The 23,886-nt window shown below is 40.9% G+C and overlaps 1 protein-coding gene across 2 annotated transcripts in view; it reads left to right on the top strand.

The window, feature by feature from the left end:
- The window catches only part of ACVR1 (activin A receptor type 1), a 63,511-nt gene extending 45,378 nt beyond the window's left edge, over positions 1–18,133 (top strand). For both annotated transcript variants that reach the window (XM_057415555.1, XM_057415553.1), the window contains exons 5-10: positions 3,793–3,892; positions 6,189–6,335; positions 8,539–8,814; positions 12,300–12,497; positions 15,923–16,053; positions 17,059–18,133. In XM_057415555.1, coding sequence (XP_057271538.1) covers positions 3,793–3,892; positions 6,189–6,335; positions 8,539–8,814; positions 12,300–12,497; positions 15,923–16,053; positions 17,059–17,193 — 987 coding nt within the window. In that variant the 3' untranslated portion in view covers positions 17,194–18,133. The remainder of the gene's footprint in view (positions 1–3,792; positions 3,893–6,188; positions 6,336–8,538; positions 8,815–12,299; positions 12,498–15,922; positions 16,054–17,058) is intronic.
- The last annotated feature ends 5,753 nt before the right edge of the window (positions 18,134–23,886 follow it).

The following is a 23,886-nucleotide window of genomic DNA, read 5'->3' as shown; positions in this document are numbered from 1 at the left end:
TAACCCAGAAGGCCTGGTTCTGTGTTACTGTTCAAAACCAGCCAGTTTTGATGTGTTCACCATGAATTAGGCATGTGTGCAATTGTTTATCTGTCTTTAAGCACTGGCTTCCAGCTCTTATCTCTTATCAGTGCAAGACCATTTCCATTCCATTTGTGAACATTTTGCACATCCAGTCATTTAATGTCACTTGTAAACAGTGATAAAACCTGAGAAGAATAAATCAAAATTTCTTTTAAAAAGAAAGTGGAGAAGTTGCTAACTGTAAAGGCTTGGTCTGCTGGTTTGTGTAAGATGCTCTTAGCTTTATGATCAGTATGCCTCTGGTGTAGCTCTTGAGTGCTGGTGATGTGAGAGAGAGAAAAAAAAAAGATAGTTTCTTGTTTCTAAAAGTTAATCTAAACAGTAAGTAGTCTTTAAATTCCCGATTTTTCTTTTCCATTGTGTGGTTTAAATTGCTGGGTTTGTTACACGTTAGATAGGTTTACATTTAGGATTAGTCTCCATGGTGTAGCAAATGCTTAGATCACCAGGCTTCCTAAGGGGGAATGGAAAGGGCTGTGGCCTCTTTAAATCTTGTTTTTACAGTCATTGCAGATAAGTTTATGGTGGAGTGGTTTGTTGCTTTTTTTTTTTGCCTCTCATACAAGCAGGAAGGAAAATTAGCTTTCAGTTTGTATTAAAAAGCAAAGTAGCAGTCTCCTGGCCTTCTTAGATTATCGTTTTCTTGAGCACTCATTAAAAAATTGTTAGAAGAAAGATTTCATCTGGTTAAAGCCCAGTTGTACAGTTTGCTGGAAATACTAGGAAGCTGATTATGCTTATGCATTTTTTTATCCCGTTTTCCTTTGTAAAACAGAAAAACCCTCCAGTAAGATGGTAGTTAATGCTTTGAAAGTAGTGTGTAAGTCCCAGCTATGAAAGCAGCTGGGTATTAGTACTTTAAAAGGCTAAGAGGATCTTAACATTCAATTAGAATCTCAGTTTGGGGTTTTTTTTTTGTTTGTTTGTTTTTTGTTTTTTTTTTTTAATAAGCTTACAGTTTGAAATCTGGTTTCCTTGCACTAAACATACCATAAACAGATAAAAACTTTCAAGGAAGACTTGTTACCGCAAATCTTGTGGAGTATCAATGACATTTAATGTAGGTGATACAGGTGTATCTCCTATCGCCTTGTCAGTTTTCAAACCATTTTCAGTTATAAATAACTGTACCAAACTTGAATAGCTTAGGCCAAAACTGCCCATGACTTACCTACCACGCTTTTTTGTTTTCTTTTCCTGAGGGACTGTGCATCTAGCACAATTCAGCCACCAGAGGGGAGGAGGCTTATGACAAATTATTTGGGTGTTGTCTTTTAAAGAAGTTCTGATTTGTAGCAGAGACTTGAGATTTATCAGAGAACCCCCTGGGTGCCAGACATGCTTGTGGCCGTTTCTCTCGGGGATCTCAGTCTTCAGGCACTTCAGAGGCTTGTGGTTTAAAATGTCTGTTGATAGGCACGTGAGTCCGTTAATCTGGAGACGTTTTCTCTCAGTTCCTAATGGCACATCAAGGTCACTAGGGCTGGAGGCTTGGTTTGCTGCTGTGCCATTCCACTGAACCCCCATGAAGCATACTCCAGCAAGTGGGGCAGGACAGCACCCCAACACCAATCTCTTCTGGAAGGGCTGAAACAGTGGGTGAGCTAGTACAGAAACTCAGGCCACCCCACTGCCTCAGCACCCGTTTCCACACCCCCCTTTTGAATCTGAGCATGGTTTTACACAACTATACAGCCCTACAAAGGGGAGCTTTGGCTGTAGCAGAGCAGGAGGAAAGCTGCTGCAGCAGTCCTTGCTGCCTTGCTACTGTGTGCCCCACTCTGCTTTTGACAGTGGAAACCACTGGCAAACTGCTGGTTTACTGCCCAAACCTCAGCCTTCTTTAAAAGACAATGCTCAGTTTATTGTAAGTTTCCTTCCCTAACTTCACTGTTACGGAGGCAATCTGCCAGGTTAAGAGTTGCAGACACAGGGTCCTCTGCAGTATGGCAAAAAGCGGTAGCTACAGAAGCTACACCCCCAGAGAGGGGAAGAAAGCTGCATGCTTTGATTACAGTCATTTCACATGCATTTCACAGAAAATTGAGATGATAGAAAACTGTTACTCCCCAACTACAAGTTCTCCTTCAGCCTTGGCATGGGGAGGAATTGTGCCCTGACTCCATGGAGAGCTCCATGCAGCATCCATGGGGGAACAGACTCACATGCCTATCAACAGACATTTTAAACCACAAGCCTCTGAAGTGCCTGAAGACTGAGATCCCTGAGAGAAATGGCCACAAGCATGTCTGGCACCCAGGGGGTTCTCTGATAAATCTCAAGTCTCTGCTACAAATCGGAACTTCTTTAAAAGACAACGCCCAAATAATTTGTCATAAGCCTCCTCCCCTCTGGTGGCTGAATTGTGCTAGATGCACAGTCCCTCAGGAAAAGAAAACAAAAAAGCGTGGTAGGTAAGTCATGGGAAGTTTTGGCCTAAGCTATTCAAGTTTGGTACAGTTATTTATAACTGAAAATGGTTTGAAAATGGACAGTGATGGGAGCTGCAGGCTGTCACCTCTTGGCTTGGCTTATACAGACCCGAAAGACACCCATATATAGTTTTTTTTCAGCAAAACTGGCTCTCCTCCCTGTATTGCTTCAGAGAAAATGGCCCGCTGAGCGCAGATTGTGTGCAGGCCACACAATCTGGATTAAAAAGGTGCTGAAAAAGCAAGTTGTATTGCAGGAATATCTTGGCTTTGTCTTACTGTTTGAGTTAAAAACTTGCAGCAGTGGCTGTTTCAAGAGTCTGTTTATAGTAATTAAAGTTCAGTTCTGAATATCTCTTTCTAATACATGTTTATTCATAAGGATTTGTAAAATAGATCTTTAGAGTGTTCTATACCACAGTTTGGTGGGGCTGGAACATGACCTTAGCTCTAATTAGTGAAAACACATTTATGTTGCTGTGTCCTCCTAGTCTTCTTTTGTAGGAGGAAACTGCAGGTGGCTGGAAGAATGGAAAAAGTCTGAGGGAATGTTCAAATGCAGCTGTGGTTTTTCTTCCTGCTAACTGTATAGGGATGAAGGTTTTGGACATACAAGTCAGAGAAAACAAGTTTGTTTATTTTTGAGGTGGCTCAGATTTTTCCTGTAGTTTTCTGTCTTGCAATAAAATGTTGCTACTAAGCTATTTGAAATAGGTGACGTACAGGCCTGGGAGAGCATAAGCAAAGTGCGAGAGCAAAATGCTGGAACAGGGAAGAATTTCACCACAGAGGATAGCTGATTGGTTGTGAGTGAGCTTCCAGGTTCACAGACAGTAATTTTATTGTAATTTATTTAACAGAATTATTTAGCAAATGAAATGATACTGCAATGCCAAATATAAGATAGAGACAGAATATGAAATCTGAGAATGCTTGATTTGTTTTCTGGTCCTTGATTTGTTGTGCTGTTTATAAAACTTCCAAGAGGAAGTGATGATGCTGAAGTTACCATTCCCTTACCAGCCTCATCTAGGCATGGGATGTTCTCTGAAGTGGTTAAGATCTTGTGAAGAGCATTTTCTGTCCATCTGTATGATGATGAAAACAGGATGTCTTGACTCTTGATTGACCAAATGGCATGCCAGAGCCATTGAGATACCAATGGGCTTCAACTTAACCTGTCCTGTGGTGTACTTTTGTGTATTTAAATGGGGTGTGTGTGGGGGGAGCTACAGTTTCTCATAGGTTGTAATCTTCTGCTTTTCCTTTTGAACAGGATTTGTTGGATCATTCCTGCACATCTGGAAGTGGTTCTGGACTTCCTTTCTTGGTGCAAAGAACAGTGGCTCGCCAGATCACACTCGTAGAGTGTGTAGGTAAGTACAGTTCTTGTTTGCATTTATTGCCCGGTCTTGGCAACAATGCAAAGAGAAGACTTTATCTCCTTCCTGATCAACTGTTTTTCCTCAGTTGCTTATATAATATACAGAACTTCAGGCTTCAGCTGACGGAACATATTTGGTTTTAGAAAGTGAAGTGAAAAAATTCATCTCAGATCTATGCAAAAGAAAGGTTCAAATGTCATCTGTGCTTTACAATTGAAAAATTTAAATTTTGTTTAGTAAAGCAATTTTAAGAAATACAAACTAGGCTTGTTTGGGTACTTTGTAAACTAAATGAAAAAGCAGGCTCAATTTGAAGTTTGAAACTATCAAACTGTGAAACAAACGTGTTCATTAACTAGTGTTCAGTTAGATTTAGAGTTAGAAAAGGATCACCTTGATTAGAGATCTGGAGTTGAAGCATCAAGCTGACGTGGAATTTTAAAACAAAAAAACCCACATCAACACCACCAACCACCCCACCACTTAACCTCCCCCCCAAAACCAAACACCCAAAACCCAACCAAACAAAAATCCCACAACTGATTTTGTGCAATTGGAATGGAAACATACAGTTCCCTTGGTCTGTAGTGTTACTTTGGGGCACCTTGCAGGCAAGGATATACTGTTGCTTCTCTTTTGCTCCTTAAAGAGAAAATATTTCTGGTAATTTTGCCCTAAAACTCTTCTCAGTCTTTCTTTTTTTTTCCGGACTTTTAGTGTTAATTTTAAGGATTCATTAGATTTTTCTTCAGCATATATATATTATTAATTCAATAATGTTAAATTTGAGTATAGTCATTTTAGGAAGCATTTGGGTCAAAGTTATACTGGGGCAGTGACATTGAGATGAGGTGCTGTACTGGAACTTAAGAGGTGAGGAAAGTTTGATAATGATTGATCCTAGTAAGAAAACCAGCCTGTTTATAAATATATTTTATGCTGCTGCTTCAGTGATTTGAACTTTGAACGAGTTAACACCTTCCTGTAAGTTACTAGAAGTTTTAATTCATCAGGGTGTTAAATCCAGCCTGGCTAAAACAGATGAATGTGAGTCTGTAGGACTGGGCCTGCACTTAACCAGTTTCTTTGCTTTTGGCTTATAGTAAGTTTTGAGTAGGTAAAAATGTTCACGCTTGCGTTAAATCCAAATGTACATCCTCTGCAGTTTCTTTTCATCAAAAACTGTGGAACGTGGTATGCATGATGATTTCACCTGCAATAGAGACATCTTTTTGTGCATGTATATGCGTGTGAATCAGTGTGAATCCCTGGAATTGTGCCTGCTCCCAAGTTAACCCAGGCTAGCACTATTCCCAGAGACCATGTGTTTGAGCCTGTGTAGCAGACTAGATGAAAGCACTTACACAGGAAGTATCTTCTGGGTGGTGGCATTGAGACATCAGTGTTGGGCATCTTTCCCCACTTGATTGTACCTGCAGCTTATTCATACTACATGCCTCTGAAGAACACCGAATGGCAGAGTAGTGAAAGGGCAGAACTCTTACTGTTCTTATTGTTGTCCAGTCTAGCACAACTTGTTGCACAAAGCCTGAGACTGGTGTGCTCTGGCTGTGATGAAAATGTCAGTGACCAGAACTTTTCCGGTGTGCCTTGTCCAGGACATTACTTTGCTGTTGGGTACTTGCTAATTTCATACATTTCTTCTAAGCTGTTTGGGTAAAAAGCCTGGCATGCAAGCCAGTGTGTCCCGACCTCCACAAAACAGAGGTGGGTGGGGGTTTTTTGTGTGTGTCACTTGTGGTTTCTTGTTTGGGTTTTGTTTATGGGTGTTTTGGTTTTGTGTGTGGTTTTGTTTTGGGGTTTTGGTTTTTTTTATCCCTTTATCATTTTTGGGTTTTGGCTTTTTTTTGTTTTGTGGAGGTTTTTTGGGTGGTGGTTGGGGTTTTTAGTTTGATTTGTTTGTTTGTATTTTGTCTTTTAAAATCTTTATTCACATCGGCCTTGTATGCTGCCTAAGTTTCTTAAGCTGCAGAGGCAGTTCCATTGCAGGTAGCTGAATGATTACACCTGTCCAGTACAAACCCTGTGGGTACTGTTCCAGCATGAAAGGAGCAGAGGTCCATACTCAGAGCTTGCAATTGAAACAAACAGGAAAAATTAAGGGACAGTGGAGCACAGCCTGGCTGTAGAGTGGTATGCAGGGGTGATCCAGCTACATCAGTGTGATATTTGGGCCATAACTGTTATTTCCATTCTATTAGCTAACCCTGTCCTAACATTTTGAAGATTGTTAGTTGACAACTTTTACTGTGATTTTCCCCACCAGGTAAGGGCCGTTATGGAGAAGTTTGGAGGGGTCAGTGGCAAGGAGAAAATGTTGCTGTGAAGATCTTCTCTTCTAGGGATGAAAAATCCTGGTTCAGGGAAACTGAATTGTACAACACTGTATTGCTGCGGCATGAAAATATTTTAGGTAAGTAGAACAACCATATTCATGTGTCATGGTGTAAAGGTGAGTTAACTGAGCAGTTTGCTTGCAGAGTGCTGCTCTTTTGCCAGGTATCATGTAAAGGATGGAGGTGCTGCAGACCTGTATGCTAGGAATTCACCCTTGCAGCTGCTCTGCAGGACAGCCAAATGACAAAAGTGTTTTGCACAGTGTCTTAGGTGTAGAAGATGTAGTGATCTGTGAGTTCTTCTAACTTCACCTTACCTGGAAGAAATGAAGGGAGAAAAAGTGGAGAGGGCTTTACAGTGAGATTTAAATGTTAGAATACTTTTCCTTGTGCCTGAATAAATTGCAGTATGAATCTGTTACTTTCCTCTGTTTAATTGTTCTGCTCAGGGTCCCTTGGTGTTCAGATTTCAACTGGAATTGACCCTTTATGATGTATCTCATTTCCCTGGAATACAGAAGTTCAATGATTTTGAATCTTCTGCATCCCTTGTACCTTGTGTGCTCTGTTCTAAAAGCTTTGGCTTTTTTGTATTGTGAGCCGTGGCTGAAGTCTAAGCAGACCTTCTGATTCCTAGCAGGCATGACCTTTCACTGGTGTGCCACCATTACAAATAAAAGCAGCAGCATGTTTTCTGAGTGCTGACATTACCTCACCCACAATCTATCTGTCTTCAATCAGTTTTACTTGGGCTACTTATTCTTGTTTCCTGTCAGAGAATATTCCTTGGCTCTCTAGCTCACCCTGCCTAGACATTTGTCTAATGTTTCCTGAAGCAGTTCCTTTGTTACTACAGAAATAATTTGGTGGCCTCTTGAAATGTGAATTATTGAACTTTACTTCCAGAGAGAGAAAGTAACATGGCTGAAATTACATTACACGTTTCCCATGTTCCTCTGTCTGTGTTTAGTCTTTCTTGATAACTGTCAGATTTGTCAGCTGTTTTATAGAATTTTGTAGATGCAGTATTAAACAATATCACAGATTACAGAAGTGTCACATTGTTGAAGTAATCTGACATCAGGAGAGAAAGTAGTGGGCGTTCTTTCTGACAAATGTCATATGTGGGCTTTTAATAAACATGATTTGTTCCTCTAACTTGGGAACAAAACTTTTGTTGCTTCCCAGCTAAAGCTGTGGAGGTCAATTCAGCCTCGGCCTGTTGAGGCTGAATTTACTGTGCAACGGAAACGGAGCTACTCCTGAATTTTGGGCTCGGTTTTAAGACAGCACTTTCTTGAAAGCCGCTTTTGAGGTTCATGAGTTACATAGAGAAATTTTTATGTTTCTTTGTAGAAAATCATTGTGAATTACAGCTGCTGTGCTTAAAGTGCTCTGCCTTATTTTACCATGGAAGTCAGTTGCACATCAGTTAAACTGTCTAGTATTTGAAGTGAATAATTGCTCTTCTTTGTTTTTTTTTTTTGCTATGCTGATCTTCTGGGGCTGTCCTTTGCCGTTTGACACTTTTTATATCCTGTGGCTCCCACGTGAGCTGGTGAAAGGCTAAGGTGATTGGACGTTCGGAGCCCACAGCAGTTTAGAGCAGTCCTATGAGTCTGATTTATTAGGCTGCAGCAATGTCTCTGCAGCCTTTTAAGCAATTGGAGATTGTTGGAGAGCAAGTTGTTGCTCTGGTGGGATATGCTTTCTTCAACCTGTATTTGATCAGAAGGGTGTGACGTTCCATGCGGGGACAGCAAGCTTGTGACATGTTGAGGTCAGTTGTTGAAAGTGCTGAGTAGGCTTACCTTGGCTGTGAATGTGAAGCTGGCACAGCATATGGTGTCTGTTTATTGGGATATGATGTGCATTTAACCTTTTTCTCAGCAGCCTGCACTTGTCCTTAAAAATGGAAATAATTTCTTACATTTCTTATGACTTGCCTGTTTGAGGTATTGCTCTTTCCTGTTGAGTGGACAGCAGCAGATGTGCTACAGCCTGGTGCTCTTTTTGTTTAACTGGAAACTTCCCTACCCCCAAGTCTTTAAAAAGAACATTCTTGTGAACAGACTTGAGTTAGAGTTCCAGAATACATCGGCTCTTTTTTCATCATGGTAATACCTGCAGTCCGTTTTCAGTGCAGTTGTGGAAAAGTTTTAAATAAACAGTTTTAAATTGCAAGAGGGGCCTAGTAACCTTGATTCTTTTCTTGAAGGAGTCTTGAAGGAGCTCTGACATTTTATTTTGTTGTTTTTCCTTTTTTCTTCCTCTCTGTAGGTTTCATTGCATCCGATATGACTTCCAGAAACTCTAGTACCCAGTTGTGGCTAATTACCCACTACCATGAAATGGGGTCTCTGTATGACTACCTGCAGCTCACTACCCTGGACACTGTCAGCTGCCTGCGTATAGTACTGTCCATAGCTAGTGGTCTTGCACATTTGCACATAGAGATATTTGGAACCCAGGGGAAGCCTGCCATTTCTCACCGGGACTTGAAGAGCAAAAATATCCTTGTTAAGAAAAATGGACAGTGCTGCATAGCAGATTTAGGTGAGTTCATTTAGATGCTAATATACTCAGTGCATTCCTTCAGGAATCAGATACATTGGATAACTCCAACTGCCGAAGTCTTAAAGTAAACCTTAATGTAACCTTTCCATGATGTGGGGTTACTCTGACGGTTTATGACAGCCACTAGATGGCACTTACAGCTTGGAAATCCTGCTCCATAGCTGAGGAGCCCCAGCATAACTTCCGCTTTTGGGAGCAGAGCTGGTATTTTCTTGGGTTTTTGATCGTAAATTCCATTCACAGATCCCAGAGTGTAGCAATTACTAGGCTGCAGCTCATTTCTGAATTAATAAAGGTCCTTCCACCTGCAGTCTCAGAACAGTGCGCTCACTGTCCCAAGCTCTCTAGGTCCATACAGCTTGTTTGAGTCTTTCACCAGATAATTCAGCAAGCCCAAAATAGGGTTCTTCATGACCAAGTTTTAGGCTTTAAGGTGGTAGAATGCTGAGAACCAGTCTGCAGTTGCAGAGAGAAAGTGAAAAATAGTATTGGAGAGTCATTGGCTAGGCAAAAAGTATATTGGGGGATGGAAGTTTTTTTCCAGTAATTCTGCTGCACAGTTCTTATCACTTTTGCCTGACGGACATGAGAGAGACACAGGGAATGCATGAAAGCCACACACCTGGGCTAATCTAAATTTGCAGGGGAAATGGTAAAAAATGAAAATATAAAACTTCAGAGATTGGCTTTTAAGTAAATATATAGCTCACACTGAGGAGAGGCAGCATACACTGGTACTGATTAACATCACGCTATAAAGTGAAATCTGCATTATTTATCTAGAGGCTTCAGATAGTTGAGAGATTTTCTGGGAGCAGCAATAAATATTTCTTAGGTTTTTGTGGTGGTGCAATAGCTTTTTATAATTTGAAATCCTTAGGCATGTATCTGACATGTTTGTTCCTTATCTGTAAAGGAGAGTTACCAAAGATTTTGTTGCCTTCTGGCATATATTTATGCTGTCTTTTCTTTGCTGTATAGCTTTGTGGGTTTTTTTGTGTTGTTTTGTTTGTTTGTTTGTTTGTTTTTTAACTTGCCTCCTCTGTTTCAACACATGCAAGATACAAGAAAAATGGCACTTAGAAACTGATTAAGTATAAGCAGAAGGAAAGATTCACTAACTGCCCAGACATGAGCTGGGCTTGGGTTCTGTGGGTCATACCAGGTTCTGGACTTGCAGTGTACCTGTTAAAAATAGATGTCAGTTCTCGAAGCAGAGAGGAAAAAAAATTGCTTTTATGTGATCTTATCTGGTTTGCTGGCAGCCTGGGTGTTTGTTGCCATTCAGTCCTAGTCCTAATGGCTGGCAGTAAGTGCGAGAGCTTTATGAATTGGGCGCTCATCATTCACCAGGCATCGTGGAAACCGGTATCTTGACCGGCAACCCGAGTATCTGGAGTCGCAGTTACAAAATTGGCTGTTTCAGATATGTTCTAGCTAAGCAGAAACTGTGTGATAAAGTCCAAGGATGGATGTTAATCTTGCCTCAGTCTGTCAGCACTGTGGAGAAGTTCTGCTCTCCTAAAGCAATTTGCATGCATGGTGATAGGTCTTAGTTGGGCAACTTTATAGAACAGCAGAATAACATTTGTACAAAAAGAAAAACCCTAGCCTTCCTCTTAACTCCTTCCATCCCCTTGCCCCTCCATGTAGGGCAGTGAATGCCTGGTATTGGTGAAGAAGGTATAAAGAATGATAACAAAATGTTGGTTTTATTATTTTAGCTAAATTTTGGTTGTTTTTTTTTTTTAGCAGATACTCCAGTATACTAAAGAGGATTTTTTTTGTCTTGAAAACCAGTGTGTTTCATCGATTTGTATGCCTGTCAAGCCTTTTTCTTTTTTTTGTTCTTTTTTTGTTCTTTTTTTTTTTTTGAAGAAGTAGAATCTTGAAAGAGTTTCTCTGACAAGCACTTATGCAGACTTAAGTTAAATATGCATTGAGATTTCCTGAGGTGAAAAGCAATTGAAGCAGTGCAATATCTGTTTCCTGACTTTTGTAAACAGCCCGGATGCCCCATGATGAGACCCTGATTACAACATGGTTGTCCCCTGACCTTATTGCAACATTTTTTCAATTTGTAGTGTACAGGATGCTGACTTGCATCCCTCAGCTGTAGACCTTTGACCTGCCAATCTATTGAATCTAGTTTGCCCAATTTGGATGGACTATTATGGTTTTTATCAAAGTGTTCTCCAAAGTCTTGATGTCTTAAGAGTTTGCCAGGAAATTTGTTTTTAACCTTTGTTTCCAGTGTGCCAGGTTTTTTTGCTTGGCTGTTTTGTTTTGTTTTGGTTTTTTTTTCCCCCAGAAGAATGTTACAATGAATACATACTGTATAATTTAATATAAACAAACATGTATGTACAAATGTGCGTAAATGTCCTGTATGAGTATATATATGACAAAACATTTTTATCTGGAGAGCAAACTTTGCAAGTTATCTTCTCAGTAGTCATGGGGTTAGTAGATGGTATCGTTCTAGAAGTGCTGTAAGCATTTTCTTGGTACCTTGAAATTACTTGAAGTGCAATTGTAGCAAAGCTTTCCAAATTTTTGTTACATTGAAGTACAGACTGTTCTTCAGGAAGAGAAAATATTATTAATGACCTGGTGATAGGTTAAATTTTTGTGGGACAGTGCTAATAAGGTTTTTAAGTCTCATCTAAAATAAACTCATGTTAAATGTAAATGGTCTATGTTCTTCTTACAAGATTTCCTGAGGAAATTAGGAGCATTTGTGTTGTCCGTTCTATTGCTTAGTTATGTCATGCACCTGCTGCTGTTCAATTTGCAGTGCTCTCTGTTTACCATGGCAAAATGAGTACTCTGTGTGTTTCCAAATTTACTGTAATTTAGTCCCTCACATAATGTTCTTTGCTTAAATGTTTAGTAATTAGTAGAAACCAGGTAGAGTGGTTTTGACTGACTCATTTTAGATCAGCTTGAGGATGTTTATTTTTCAAGCTACTGCAAATACGGTGTTTTTTTCTTTTCCAGCTTTATTTTTTTTGTAACGTGTATATCCATCATGCGGTGTTTTTCTTCTTTTCCCCACAGTTCGGATATATCCACCTACCCCAAAGTTCTATAAATAAATTTGAATGCTGTGTCAAATTGTTTTCTCCTAAGTAACAGATGCTTGGCCTTCTGTGTATACGTGCCTAGAGCACTGGTGACATCCAGTGGCTGCAGAACACTTAATGACAACATTTTGCAACAGTGCAATAAAGTGCTTAATGGTAATCCCTGAGGAGATAATTGGTCTAAGTCTGCCGACACAGTGGCTGTTTTAGATAGCTAGTTTGGATCTGACCCAGTTGGTCCTTGGTCAGTTGGTTTCTCAGCTCTTTCTTTTTAAGAAACTGTCTGATGGGTGTCACAGTTCACATGTAATTTTAAATGTATTCTGCTATAGTTTTAAAGTGAGTTTAACAGTGGGTTTTTATTTTCCTTTCCTTCAGGCCTTGCAGTTATGCACTCCCAAAGCACGAATCAGTTGGATGTGGGGAACAATCCCCGTGTGGGTACCAAACGCTACATGGCTCCAGAAGTCTTGGATGAAACTATCCAGGCAGACTGCTTTGACTCATATAAAAGGGTTGATATCTGGGCTTTTGGGCTAGTTCTTTGGGAAGTAGCTAGACGCATGGTTAGCAATGGTAAGTATTTGGGACTCCTTTACTTGTTTTTAGAAGGAGTAAAGTAAATGGTAATTCACAACAAAGCATCAGCTACCAAAATGCATGGGATGCACAGTAAAATACTGGACCTCTGAAGTATGGTAATTCCTGATGCCTTGCTGCCTCTGTTGAAGTTGTTGGTATGAGAGAAGAAAGACCTGTCTTCTGTGATGTTCTAAATCATGATGAGAAATAATTTATACCAAATAGTTACATTGAAAATTTTAGATCATAAAATCTCTATAAGCTTGTTCCATGTGTTGGGACCAGCAGGGCTTACCAGAGATAGGTGCTTGCGCATAGGCACTGTGTAGAGTGTTGTCCATTTGAACATTGCAGCTGGCCTATGTGATGACAAAACTTCACATGTAAGCTTTTGATAAGTTTGTTTTCATTGCCAATCTTGAATTTTGAGTAGTTCATCTGTAATCTGTCAAGCCACACTGTTTTGGAGGCTGGTAATCCTTTGTGGAATATTAGATGTCTTGTTCCCTTTGTTTATGAATACGTATTTGTACTTATGTGTGCATGTGTATACTCTGTGCAACGTACCTAAAAATACAGTCTTACCTAGTTACTTCTTGAAATGAAAATTCTATGAAACAGTAGCTGTAATCTAAATATTCCTGGGCTGAAGTTTCTGTATGTATTGCTGCAGTATCTGCAGTTCACAGAAAATTTACCTGAGCTACTTTTAAACGAGCAAGCTTACTTTGCGTGCTGGCCCCTTTGCCAGGATGGTATGAAACTCAGTATGCAGACCTGGCAGAGGTGATAGGTAAATGCTTCAGTAATTTTGTTCAGGCTGAGCTCAGTGCCACAATGGCAGAAGTAATACAGAGATGTAATAACATTTGTTGTGCCACTAGAGTCTTAAATTTAACATGATGGTGATACTAATTCCACAATACTTCTTTCCAGTTGCTCTGTATTTCTGGCTGTTTCCATAGGTAATTACACTTGTGCTGGTTTGAAATGGAGCAAACATTTTCTCTCAAATCTGAGTGTTTAGCTTTGTGGAAATCATTATTACATCAGGTGGTTGCTCAGATAACCCTGTTTGATTTGTAGTAAGACTTTGGCACCAGGACTGAGCATGCTGAGGTCAAGGCAGTAGTGTGCTAGGGCGTGCCTTCGGTGGGCTAGAGGCACTTGGTAGTGTATATGTTGCTATTCCATACTGATGGAACACTCTTCATATCTCATTTACTGGGTCAAGATGCAAAGTCTGTTTCAGAAAGTCAGCCTGATTTAATACTTCAGTTTGTGGAGACTGTGAAGTGTAATCTGGCTAATAAGTCTGATATTAAAAAATAGATAAAAATATTTCTGAAGTTTTAAAAATGTTTATTTTAAAATTTTTAATTTTTAATATTTTAATATTTTCTTTACACTTAATGGTCCTGAAGGTGACTTGGTGATTCTCAGTATTTTTCTATTGTGGCTTAGTATAAAGGGGAAAATGTGATAGGAAATTCCTTCACCACAACCAAGAGTATTTGTCTGTTGTCTTTGTGCTGTAGCAGGAGCCAATCAGCATTTCTCTCTGAACATGGAAATGCAGTTTAAGGCCCCAAATCAGTATTTTACTCTCTTTAATAGACCAGTACTTGTTCCTTGCAGAGTGGATGGTTGCTGCTTTTCAGATGTGCTCCCTTCCTAGCGTGCAGTGCCCTGCATCATCACTATCTGGTGCCAGGCACTTACGGTTCTGTTCCTTGTGAATCTTCACTATTGATCCCAGTATTAGGATATTAATAGTGATGCTAGAAGCTGAAAGATGGTTACTGCTCAAAGCCAGCCCTGGTGTGTGATCATCATTATGTGTGCAAGGATGTGTCTGTTGCTTGGTTGCTTGTGTAGATTTTGCCTTGCTCCAGCAGTTACATCTGTGCATGCATAGGATGACTTGATGCTAAAGGAATGAGAAATAAAGGTGAAGAAAATATGGATGTATGTGCAAGTTCTAGTTTATTTGAGTGGCAAAAAGGCAGCAACCGCAAGAGATGCAATATATTATAGATGACAGAAGTCATCTTAAAGCTGTCCAGAAAGCAGCATGCTAGAAGTTGTGCTGAAGGGACTAGGGCATCCCTTGAAGCAAGTGGCTGGCTTTCCAGGGCGTGAGCAAGAGAAGCGTGTCACAGTTCAGTGCTGGCTTTGTGAGGAGGGGCGGTGTGGGCTAGAGGTCACAGTGGCTTGCTGATGCTGCTGGCAGGCTGCTGGTGGAGCCAGCAGTGGTCCCTTGGGGCCTGTGACGTTTGGCTGTGGTAGAGCAGAGAATGGTAGAACTAGATTGGCCCTATTGGAGTAAAGGTTAGACCCACCTCATTTCTTTCTTTTTATTGTCCGCCTTTATCTGTAACAGCCAGTTATGTACCCTATACTTTGGAAAGACCCCATGAAAACAGTAATTTAGAGCCAGACTTTTCTAGTGATAAAGTTCATCTGTAACATCCTAATGACCCTGGAAGTATTTTCAGAGTTATATGATGTATCTCTGAAGTTCTGCATTTGGCTTGTATAAGGCCACTACTGTATTTGAAATGGAGGCATGGACAGTGTGGGTATGCAGGAGGGGTTTTTTTTGTGCTCTTGAGTTCTCACACAAAATGTTATTCTGTGTTCTGGGAGGAAGCAGGAGGACTGTAAAGCCAAAAGTTCAGCCCCGTAGGTGATGTTTGGTATACAAAACTGATGAAACAGCAGCCATACACACATGTGCTAGTAGGAAAAAGGCTTTTCATCCTGTCAGTTTGATGTAGGCTGGCTGGCAAGTTGTGAGAGTACACATAACATATTTGGTTTTCAGTGCAGAATCCTAGAACATGCATTCAGACACTGGGTGCTACAGGCTCTTAGGCGTTTGGCTTTGTGATGGCATGTGGTGCCAGTTACCCTAGGTATTTTACTATTTGTAACAAGAAAGAAACTATTTGAAGCACCAGCGTGAGGGTCTGTAGATGCTGACATGCTTATTGGACACTTTCAGGAATCATAAAACTATGCAAAGTATGTGGTAAGCCTGTTAAAAACTACAGTGCAGACCTTAATTTTCTTTTGCATTTGCTAGTAGAAATCACAGTTTTATGGTAGTCAGTAAACCCCTGTGCATTATAAAAGATGTGCTTTTGGGAAGTGAATTTGTTCCTCATGATTTCAGGTCAAGCGTCTGTAAAATGGTTGTAGTTCTTTGTGGGGCTGTAATAGGATACTATTAATTAACATTTTAGGTAGAAAAAGCTGTTCCTATTCCAGTGCTATTTTGTTGTTTAATGGCTGTTTGACGCAGTGGTGTTAACTTTTCAAAGATTTTTCTGCTTTTTAGACACATAGGTCATGCGTGCAGAAATGCTGTTTCACTGACAGTCATTAAATAATGCCTCTTGTTTGTGTCTCACCAGGTATTGTGGAAGACTACAAACCACCATTTTATGACTTGGTTCCAAATGATCCCAGTTTTGAAGACATGAGAAAAGTGGTCTGTGTAGATCAGCAAAGGCCGAACATTCCCAACAGATGGTTCTCAGACCCTGTAAGTGGGTGTGCCTGTGGGTAGTTGCAAAGATACAATTTGACCTTTCTTCTTTTGAAATAAAGTCATGAAAGTTATTTTCAGTCACTTGAAGTTAAAATGGTCTCAGTGCTGCTTGTTGAAAGCATTACCTGTACAGATTGCAGGAGCATGCTGGCATGGACCTTTATGTTGGAGCAGTAAGAGCAAATTTAGTTGGAGTAGTGAGCAAGCCCCTAACTGTGGAGTCTGAGCTATTCACAGATGACTCTTTTAGAAGCATGATTTAACAATAACTGTTATAAAGCGACTCTTTGTATGTTGTTGTTTTCTTTCAAAGAGTTTCGTTGTTTGTTTGTTGTTTTTTTTAAGGGAAAGGTAACCCGTGTAGAACTTTCTGTGGTTTTTATAAGCATGCAGATTTAGAACAGCATTTTGGTCTCTCTCCTGCCTACAGGATAAGGGTTTGTTGTCCTTTTTGAAAGGCTGCTGCTGAAGTTTTTCCTCAGCACTGGACTCTCCAGGTTGACCAGTTCTTGTTCCTTATTACTGAAGCTGTGGAGGTCAGGTTGAATCTGCATGGTTGGCTAGGGTCAACTAGGAGGAGATGTCCCAGCTATATGGTTTTGGTTGTAGAGCTGGCTGCACCAGCCAGCTGTGAATCACAGCCATTTAAAGTTGTACAAGGCATGATGAAATCTGTACCTTGTCTGGCTTCCTTCATCAATCTTACTGGAGTCAGTTTCATTGAGAAGAGATTCTGTGGAGTGTTTTCTCAATTAGGAAAAAAACAAAACTCCGTTGTTTAAAATTATGCTAGCTTGTTTCTCCAGCCAGGCCATGGTTTAGTTATTCTCTGGGTTTAACCAAGTTATCAAACTTGGGCCTTTTCAACACCTATAAGCTCTCTGTACATCCTGAAAATTGAGTATTAATAAGGCAATAAAACTCAATCTAGTGGTTTCTTGGCTTGTTATTTGTGGACTTAATATGTGTTTTGTTGTTTTTTATTTTTATTCTTCCCAGACATTAACATCTCTTGCCAAGTTGATGAAAGAATGCTGGTATCAAAATCCATCAGCGAGACTAACAGCCCTGCGAATCAAAAAGACTTTGACCAAAATTGATAATTCCTTAGATAAACTGAAAGCTGACTGTTGACCTTCTTCTCGTGGTGCTCTCCTGATAGGAAGGCGTTTGTCTGGTTCAGAAGTAGTCTGGACAGACAGTTTATACGATTGGTCCCCATGTGGCTACTTATAGAGGCAGAAGTTCTTACCAAGCCATCTGTGTGGGAGACATCGGAACCATATGGACTTTGCTCAGTGACTGCAATGGGCATTTCACAAATGGTCAAGCTATAAGGACTCACGCTGGATGTACTGTTGCAAAGGTAGTGGCCTGAAGGAAGACAGAGAAATCCTAAGACAAGATCAGGGCATTAAATAATGGCTTTGAACAGCTCTTTTCTTTTTTTTCTTTTTTTTCGTTTTTTTCTTTTTTTTTTTATTTTTTTACTTTTAATTCTCCTAATCACTCCCAGGGCAAACACATGGAAGTGGTAAATTTTAATCAGCAATATTGCCTGTGCTTCTCTTCTTTATTGCACTAGGAATTCTTTGCATTCCTTACTTGCACTGTCACTGTTAATTTTAATGACATGACTTGCCAAAAATATGATTGGCTGTACACTACATTGATCGATGCCTGAATAATAGGAAATGAATTTGGTAAACTGAAAATGTAACTGTCAGATTTTAGCTGCATTTTACATGTGTACTGATGTTTACAATAATGCTGAACATTAGGAATTTCTCGTTTATACAAAACTTGCAAATTATTTATTACTAGTGCACTTGCCAGTTTTTTTAAACTGTAAAATAAGTGCATAAAGTTAAAGCTTATTTTTATGTGGCCTCTTTCATGATTTCTTACACAAATGTTTTTGTAACACAGTATAACCTGAAACATAAATTGTTTTCTGTATTATCATATTACAACTTGATAGTCACATTTTAAGTGCTTCACATTTGTAGGTGTGTGGTCTGTAACATATTTTCAGTTCAAATATGGAACATATATATAGCCATTACCCACATGATGTTGTGTCTAGTATCTTACTGATCTAGAAAAGGAAAGCTATGGAGGAATTAACTAGAATTTTAGGTCATGAATGCTGTGGGGAAAATGCATTTTATTTCTTCTAAGCTATATAATATGCATTTAAACTCTGCCAGAAAAATAACTATTTTGTTTTAACCTACTTTTTCTATTTAGTAGTTATTTGTATAAATTAAATAGAATGTTTTCAAGTCAAACAAAAGTGTTTTAGTTCTCTTACTGCTTGTCAGTAACAAGGGTGTACTAATGCAGCAGTGGGTATTGCCAGTCATGTGCTTGCAGGTGAATAGAGCCTGGTCCAAGTCAATATCAGGTGGAACACCGAGGGACTGAAGCTGTTAACAATTGTTTGTCTAGGTGTGTTTTTCCTGTACTGAACTGGATCCCAAAATAGTACAGCAGGGAGCTGGTGTACTCTCCTTAGACGTGACATCACCCATGTTCATACAAACCTCCCAGAGCATGCCTTGCAGGAGGTGGAATGCCATCTCCTAGCCTTATGGGGAAGAGCTGAGCTTTGTGCAGAGAGAACTGTTTTCTCTGCCCATACCTCTTGGTAACTCTTTATTTGTTACGCCAAGTGGAAGAGTAACTAGGAAGTGACAGTGCCCTTTCATCTTTCATAATGAACTTTTTTCATGGGCTTGATATCTTCCAAGTAATCTAAGGACCTGAATAGTAATCAGATTCAGAGACACTTTCTCTCTGGGTTAAATTTGTCTGAGGTTCCCTTCTGTGCTGTAAGTCCACCAGGCTGTGCTCTCCTGTTTCTCTACAACTCTTCCTTCTCAGCCCAGGCTTCCTTGCCTGACTCCAGCCACATGGCATACCTTTCTTTTTTCTGCATTTCCGGTGTAGAAGTGGCAGCCAGGTTTGCAGGGCATGTACTGCATGAGGCTAAGAGGCAGCATGGTCCAGTCACTCTTCAAAGCAGACTGAATTGATACCAGTTGCTGGGTCTCTTAATTATACTTGAAGAGAATCTGAGCAGATGCAGTGCTGAAAAAAAAAATAAGAAAAGCAGGATCTGATTAGTTGTTAGGTTTTAGTAGGAAGTTAAAGGCTCTGTTGCCTGAATGCATTCTAGTTTGCTTTAAACTGATTTGTGTATGTGATGCACTGAGCTAACTGTTCAGTAGCTGCAGCCCAGGGGGGACAGTGTTTCAGCACCAACATGGGCAAATCAGTCTGTTGGAGTAAAGATGCTGTATTAGTGGAAGTAACTAGAGACAGTTACAGCTGCAAATAAGTATCTGTATTGGTGACAATTTTTTGATACAGAGCATTGCTGAAGTTCTAGGTGCCTGGAGTGCATGCATATGTATTTCTTTCACTGTATTTGCATGATGGAACCGGCATCAGTTTTTAACACAAAAGGGAAGTGAGGCAACCTCCTGCAGGGGTTCCAGGCTGCTGCAGTGCTCAGAAGTGAGGACAGCTGGGTGGGGGTGTCTGGACAGTGGAGGGAGAGACAGGAGGTGGCTCCAGCAACAGATGGGGACAGAGCCAGAGGTGGAAGTTCAGTGTGCAGTGATTTTTTTGAAGTGGCTGGTGAGGTTTTTTTTTCATTTGGAGTTTTCACATCTGCAGCATTTTCCAGCACCAGCTAGTGAAGGAGAGACCCAATTTGTCATACTGATGATTAACAACAATTCTGATCATGTTGGCTGAATTTGCAGTGCCTTTCTCTAATGCTAAGGTACTGAGTCACAGCGTCTGACTAGATATTAGGGAAGATGGTCATGTTAAATACTTGATCTATCTCCTCTCTCTGTTGTAGCATCTTCTGAAAAGTAGAAGGACATGACTTCAGGTTGGAAACAGCTCTGTATACTCCATAGCAGTTTACTGTGCCCCATCTTTAAATCCCTCCAGCGATGGTGACCACCGCTTCCTCTGGGCAGCCTGCTCCAGTGCTTGCCAACTCTTTCAATGAAGCCATTTTTCCTCAGATCAAATCTAAACCTCCCCTGGTGCAACCTGAAGCTGTTTGCTCTCGTCCTATCACTTGTCACTTGGGAGAAGAGACTGACACCCACCTCTGTATGGCTTCCTTTCAGGTAGTTGTAGAGAGGCTTAACAAGCCCAGTTCCTTCAGCTGCTCCTCATGAGACTTGTGCTCCAGACCCTTCATCACCTTTGTTGCCCTTCACTGGGCGTGCAAGGGAAAACCAACTGCAGGATGAAGACACAAACCGTAAGAGCACTCCATAATATCCCATTTATCCCCTGTTAGGTGAAGAAGATTAAAGAAGCAAGTCATTGGCAGGGTAAAAAATCATGTCTATCAATGTGCTAGACAAGGTCACTTTCATTGGTGCAGCTGCTGCTTCCTTTTGTGTATCAAAACATTCAGAGATTATTTTAAAAACAATTCATATTCATGCCCTGCTAATGGAGTATTTTTGGTCCCAGCTTTGACTGAACTAGTTGAACTGTTAACTAAATTATTTTTAATTAGGTGACTGGCAAACTTGAGTCAAGCAAATTGAGTGGAAATAATTAAGTATTTTCTTATCCCTGGAGTTAGGGGTAAGTCATTCAGCACTTTGCTTTTCTAGTGTATATTTGCTACTGAGGATAGTGGAGGTCTGTACTTTCAGAAATCAACAGAAATGACAGTGTTGTAAATAGTCCTTTGGGAACTAGATGGTGGTATGCCTGGGAGCAGAGAAGGAAAAACTGAGTGACAGCCACTGAAGGATTGATTATGTGGTCTGTGTTATTTAACCTCATTTTTGGGTGTCTGGACAGTCAGGAGAAGTTGGTTGCTGCTTTTCCCTTCAAGGCATGAAGGTTTTGGCAGTGTGTATGTGGGAGTCTCCAAGTGATGTATATGAAGGTAATACCTCCATCCCTCATGCTGTTTTTCTAGCATGTTTATTAATCAATGTTGTTCTAATACTCCCATAAAATCTAATCTTCTAAAGAGATTTGGAATGCTTATATACAATATGCTGCATTAATGCTGCATTTATTACTATGGAGATGGCACAAGCAGTTCCGTAGTTGAATTATTCATGTATGGCAGATTTGCACTGTACACAGCCAGTATGGATCTGGGGTGCTGTCATTCGAACAGTGCCTGGCCATATATCAGAGCCCTATGAAGAGGAGGCATGAGTAACAGTGCTTGATTCAGCTTTCCTGTTCATAGTTGTGACTGCCTTCCAGTTACAGGAGGAAGGCTGGGAAAAAAAACAGAGGTACTATAGATGGAGGGGGGACAGGGAGCTTGTTGCTTTTTGTCTAGATTTCTTTTCTCATGTGCAGGAGGCTTGTTGCTTACTGGTTAGGAATACATTACACTTCGAGAAGTGTCTGGGGACAGCTGGCTAAAGCAGCCCAAGGCCAGCAACTCAAGTTAGTGTTGTGGTAGTGAAGTCACTGGAGGCTTCCTCCCACTTGTCTGTAACTTTCCTCGTGAGCCTCTGTGCTGGAATTGTCCATGAAAAGTCTATATTGGGCTTCTAGAATTTTGTACTTACCTGGATTAAACTGTTTTGGTAAGGAGGGACAAGGAGGAATTCTCTTCCTGCAGGGTGAAATGGCAGCTGTGCAGAAAGATCAACCTTGGCTTAGTGGTTGGCAGAGGAGAAGGGAAACAACAATTTACAGGTGCTGTGCCATTTATAGAGAAGTTAATTCTTTCTCAAACACGGAATACAATTATTTATTTATTTTTTTTAATGTTTTAAAGCTAAAATGTATGTGGGAAAAGCAAGCATTTTGTCAGCTGTAGAGCTAATGGTCTGCCGTGACCGGTATGCTCACCTGGGAATAGCACGTTTGCTTTATTCCCAGTTGGAAGGAAGAAAAACCCACCATGCTTCTAGTGCCTGAACCAAAAAACTGTGCCGTGACACAGGCCAAAGCACGCCAGGGAAAGCAACGCACAGCCGTACATGGTTTACATCAGACTCTGCTCATCATGCTGGAAGAGGGGCTGCAAGAGGGACCTCTGGAAAACGTGGAGGAGAAGCTGGAATGCTCTCTGTGGAAAGTGCACTTTCTTTCTGGTTACGGACTCATCTTGTTAAAAGAGCTGTGTGAAGTCTGCAAAAGGGATCTTCCAATGGGTGTGGGACATCTGCTCACTGGGTCAACATGTTCTGTGCCAGCCAAACTGCTCAGAGGTCGAGGAGCATGGTCCTTGTGGGGATGGTGGCCTGCAAAATGATACACCAAAGTGCCTGCCAGCTATCAGCCTTGGGAGACTCAATTATTTGGGATATTTTTGTTGGTGGTGCTTTTTTGTTGGTTTGGTTTTGGTTTTTGTGGGTTTTTTTTTGTTTTTTTCTTTAAAGGTGTCCCCCTTTCCGCCACGGTTGTTGCCATGTCTTGCTCTGTGTGCAGTGGCGTTTGTCCCAGCAACATGTCTAAATCGGGGGGTGTAGCCCTGGCACAGCAGCATGTCCTGTTTTCCAGTCTGGTGTAGCTCCTCAAGGACTTTCTTTATACTTACAGATCTAATAAATATCTCTGCTTGTTCTTGACCAAGATGTTCCTACTGTATATCTTTGGCTGGGTCAGCAGCACTGTGCAGCCTCCATGGGCTGTGCTTCCCCCTGACCTGGTGCAAGGCAGGGGGTTACACCAGATGGGGAGGCTCATGGAGGCCATGGCTCTGCTGGAGGGTGTGTGGGGTGTGGGATGTGCAGTGTCCCTGGGAGCAGAAGAGGGAAGCATTCCACAGAAGCTGCTCTGTCCTCCTCCCTGCTGTGTGGTCAGCTGCTTGTGGGGCTTGAGCCCATGCTTCAAAGGGCCTCATCCTGGCATGTTTCATCTTTGTGAACTGCATGAGTGATGAAGCAGCTGATTCACAGATGATGTAAGGTGTGTTTTAACAATTACCTAACACTGATAATTACAAATTCTGTCTTTACAACTGCAGTCACTACCAAAATGCCAGCCATATTTTCCAGTGCAATAACTGAGGGTTTCACTGTCACAGAAGCCCTGAGCTCCTAAAATCACTAACATTCAGATACTGGCATCAATTTTAGCAGCTCCTTGTGTTTGTGATTATGCTAAAATCTGTTCCTTTCAGCAAGTGAAAAGCTGATGCTGTGTTCAGCCTCAACACCTGTATATTTTTAATCTTTCTGTAAGCATCTCGGAAAGCTCTAATTTTTTTTTTTTTTCTTTTTTGGTGGCTTTCACAGCATCTAGAAGGAGCCAGTACACTGACCTGGTTAACTGGGGTTAAAACAGCCCTTTAGGAAAGGGAGGAAGAGGCAATAGGTTACAGTACTGCACAGCTTTCAGGTCAGTCCAGAGTTAATGCTACACTTTATGGCTGCTTCTTTTTACTGATTTAAAGATACCGGAGTGCCTTAGGTGGAGTAAAGCTGCAATATTTATATCTTGCCAGTGTACAGGTGTAAAATCAGGATCTAGCCCTGCGAGTTGCATCAGGATTTTACCTGGTCTCCATGTTTTCCTAATCACTTAAACTGCAGGAAGAGCTTTTAAACATGTAATAGCTCACTGAGGTGTGTGACCTTCAACAGCCAACTTGCTGCCCAGGCTCAGTCTGCTGTGTGCCTTTAGTCCAGGTGTTTGTGAACACAACACAACAGAGAGCCTCAGTGCCACTGTTGGAGGTGGGGTGTCTGTTCCAGGTTTTCCTGATGCATACATACAGGTGTCTGCAGCACGGTGGATTTTGCTGAGCACTCTGCTTGTTTGTACCCACAGCAGCCAGCCTGTGTGGTCTCGCCAGGGGTTGTG

The sequence above is a fragment of the Pezoporus wallicus genome, unplaced genomic scaffold, assembly GCF_028554395.1.
Source record: "Pezoporus wallicus isolate ANWC-B61680 ecotype Strahan unplaced genomic scaffold, APGP_CSIRO_Pwel_v1 contig_736, whole genome shotgun sequence".
Taxonomy (NCBI): Eukaryota; Metazoa; Chordata; class Aves; order Psittaciformes; family Psittacidae; genus Pezoporus; species Pezoporus wallicus.
Note: the sequence above shows the minus strand (reverse complement) of the source record. Positions and strands in the feature narration are given on the sequence as shown.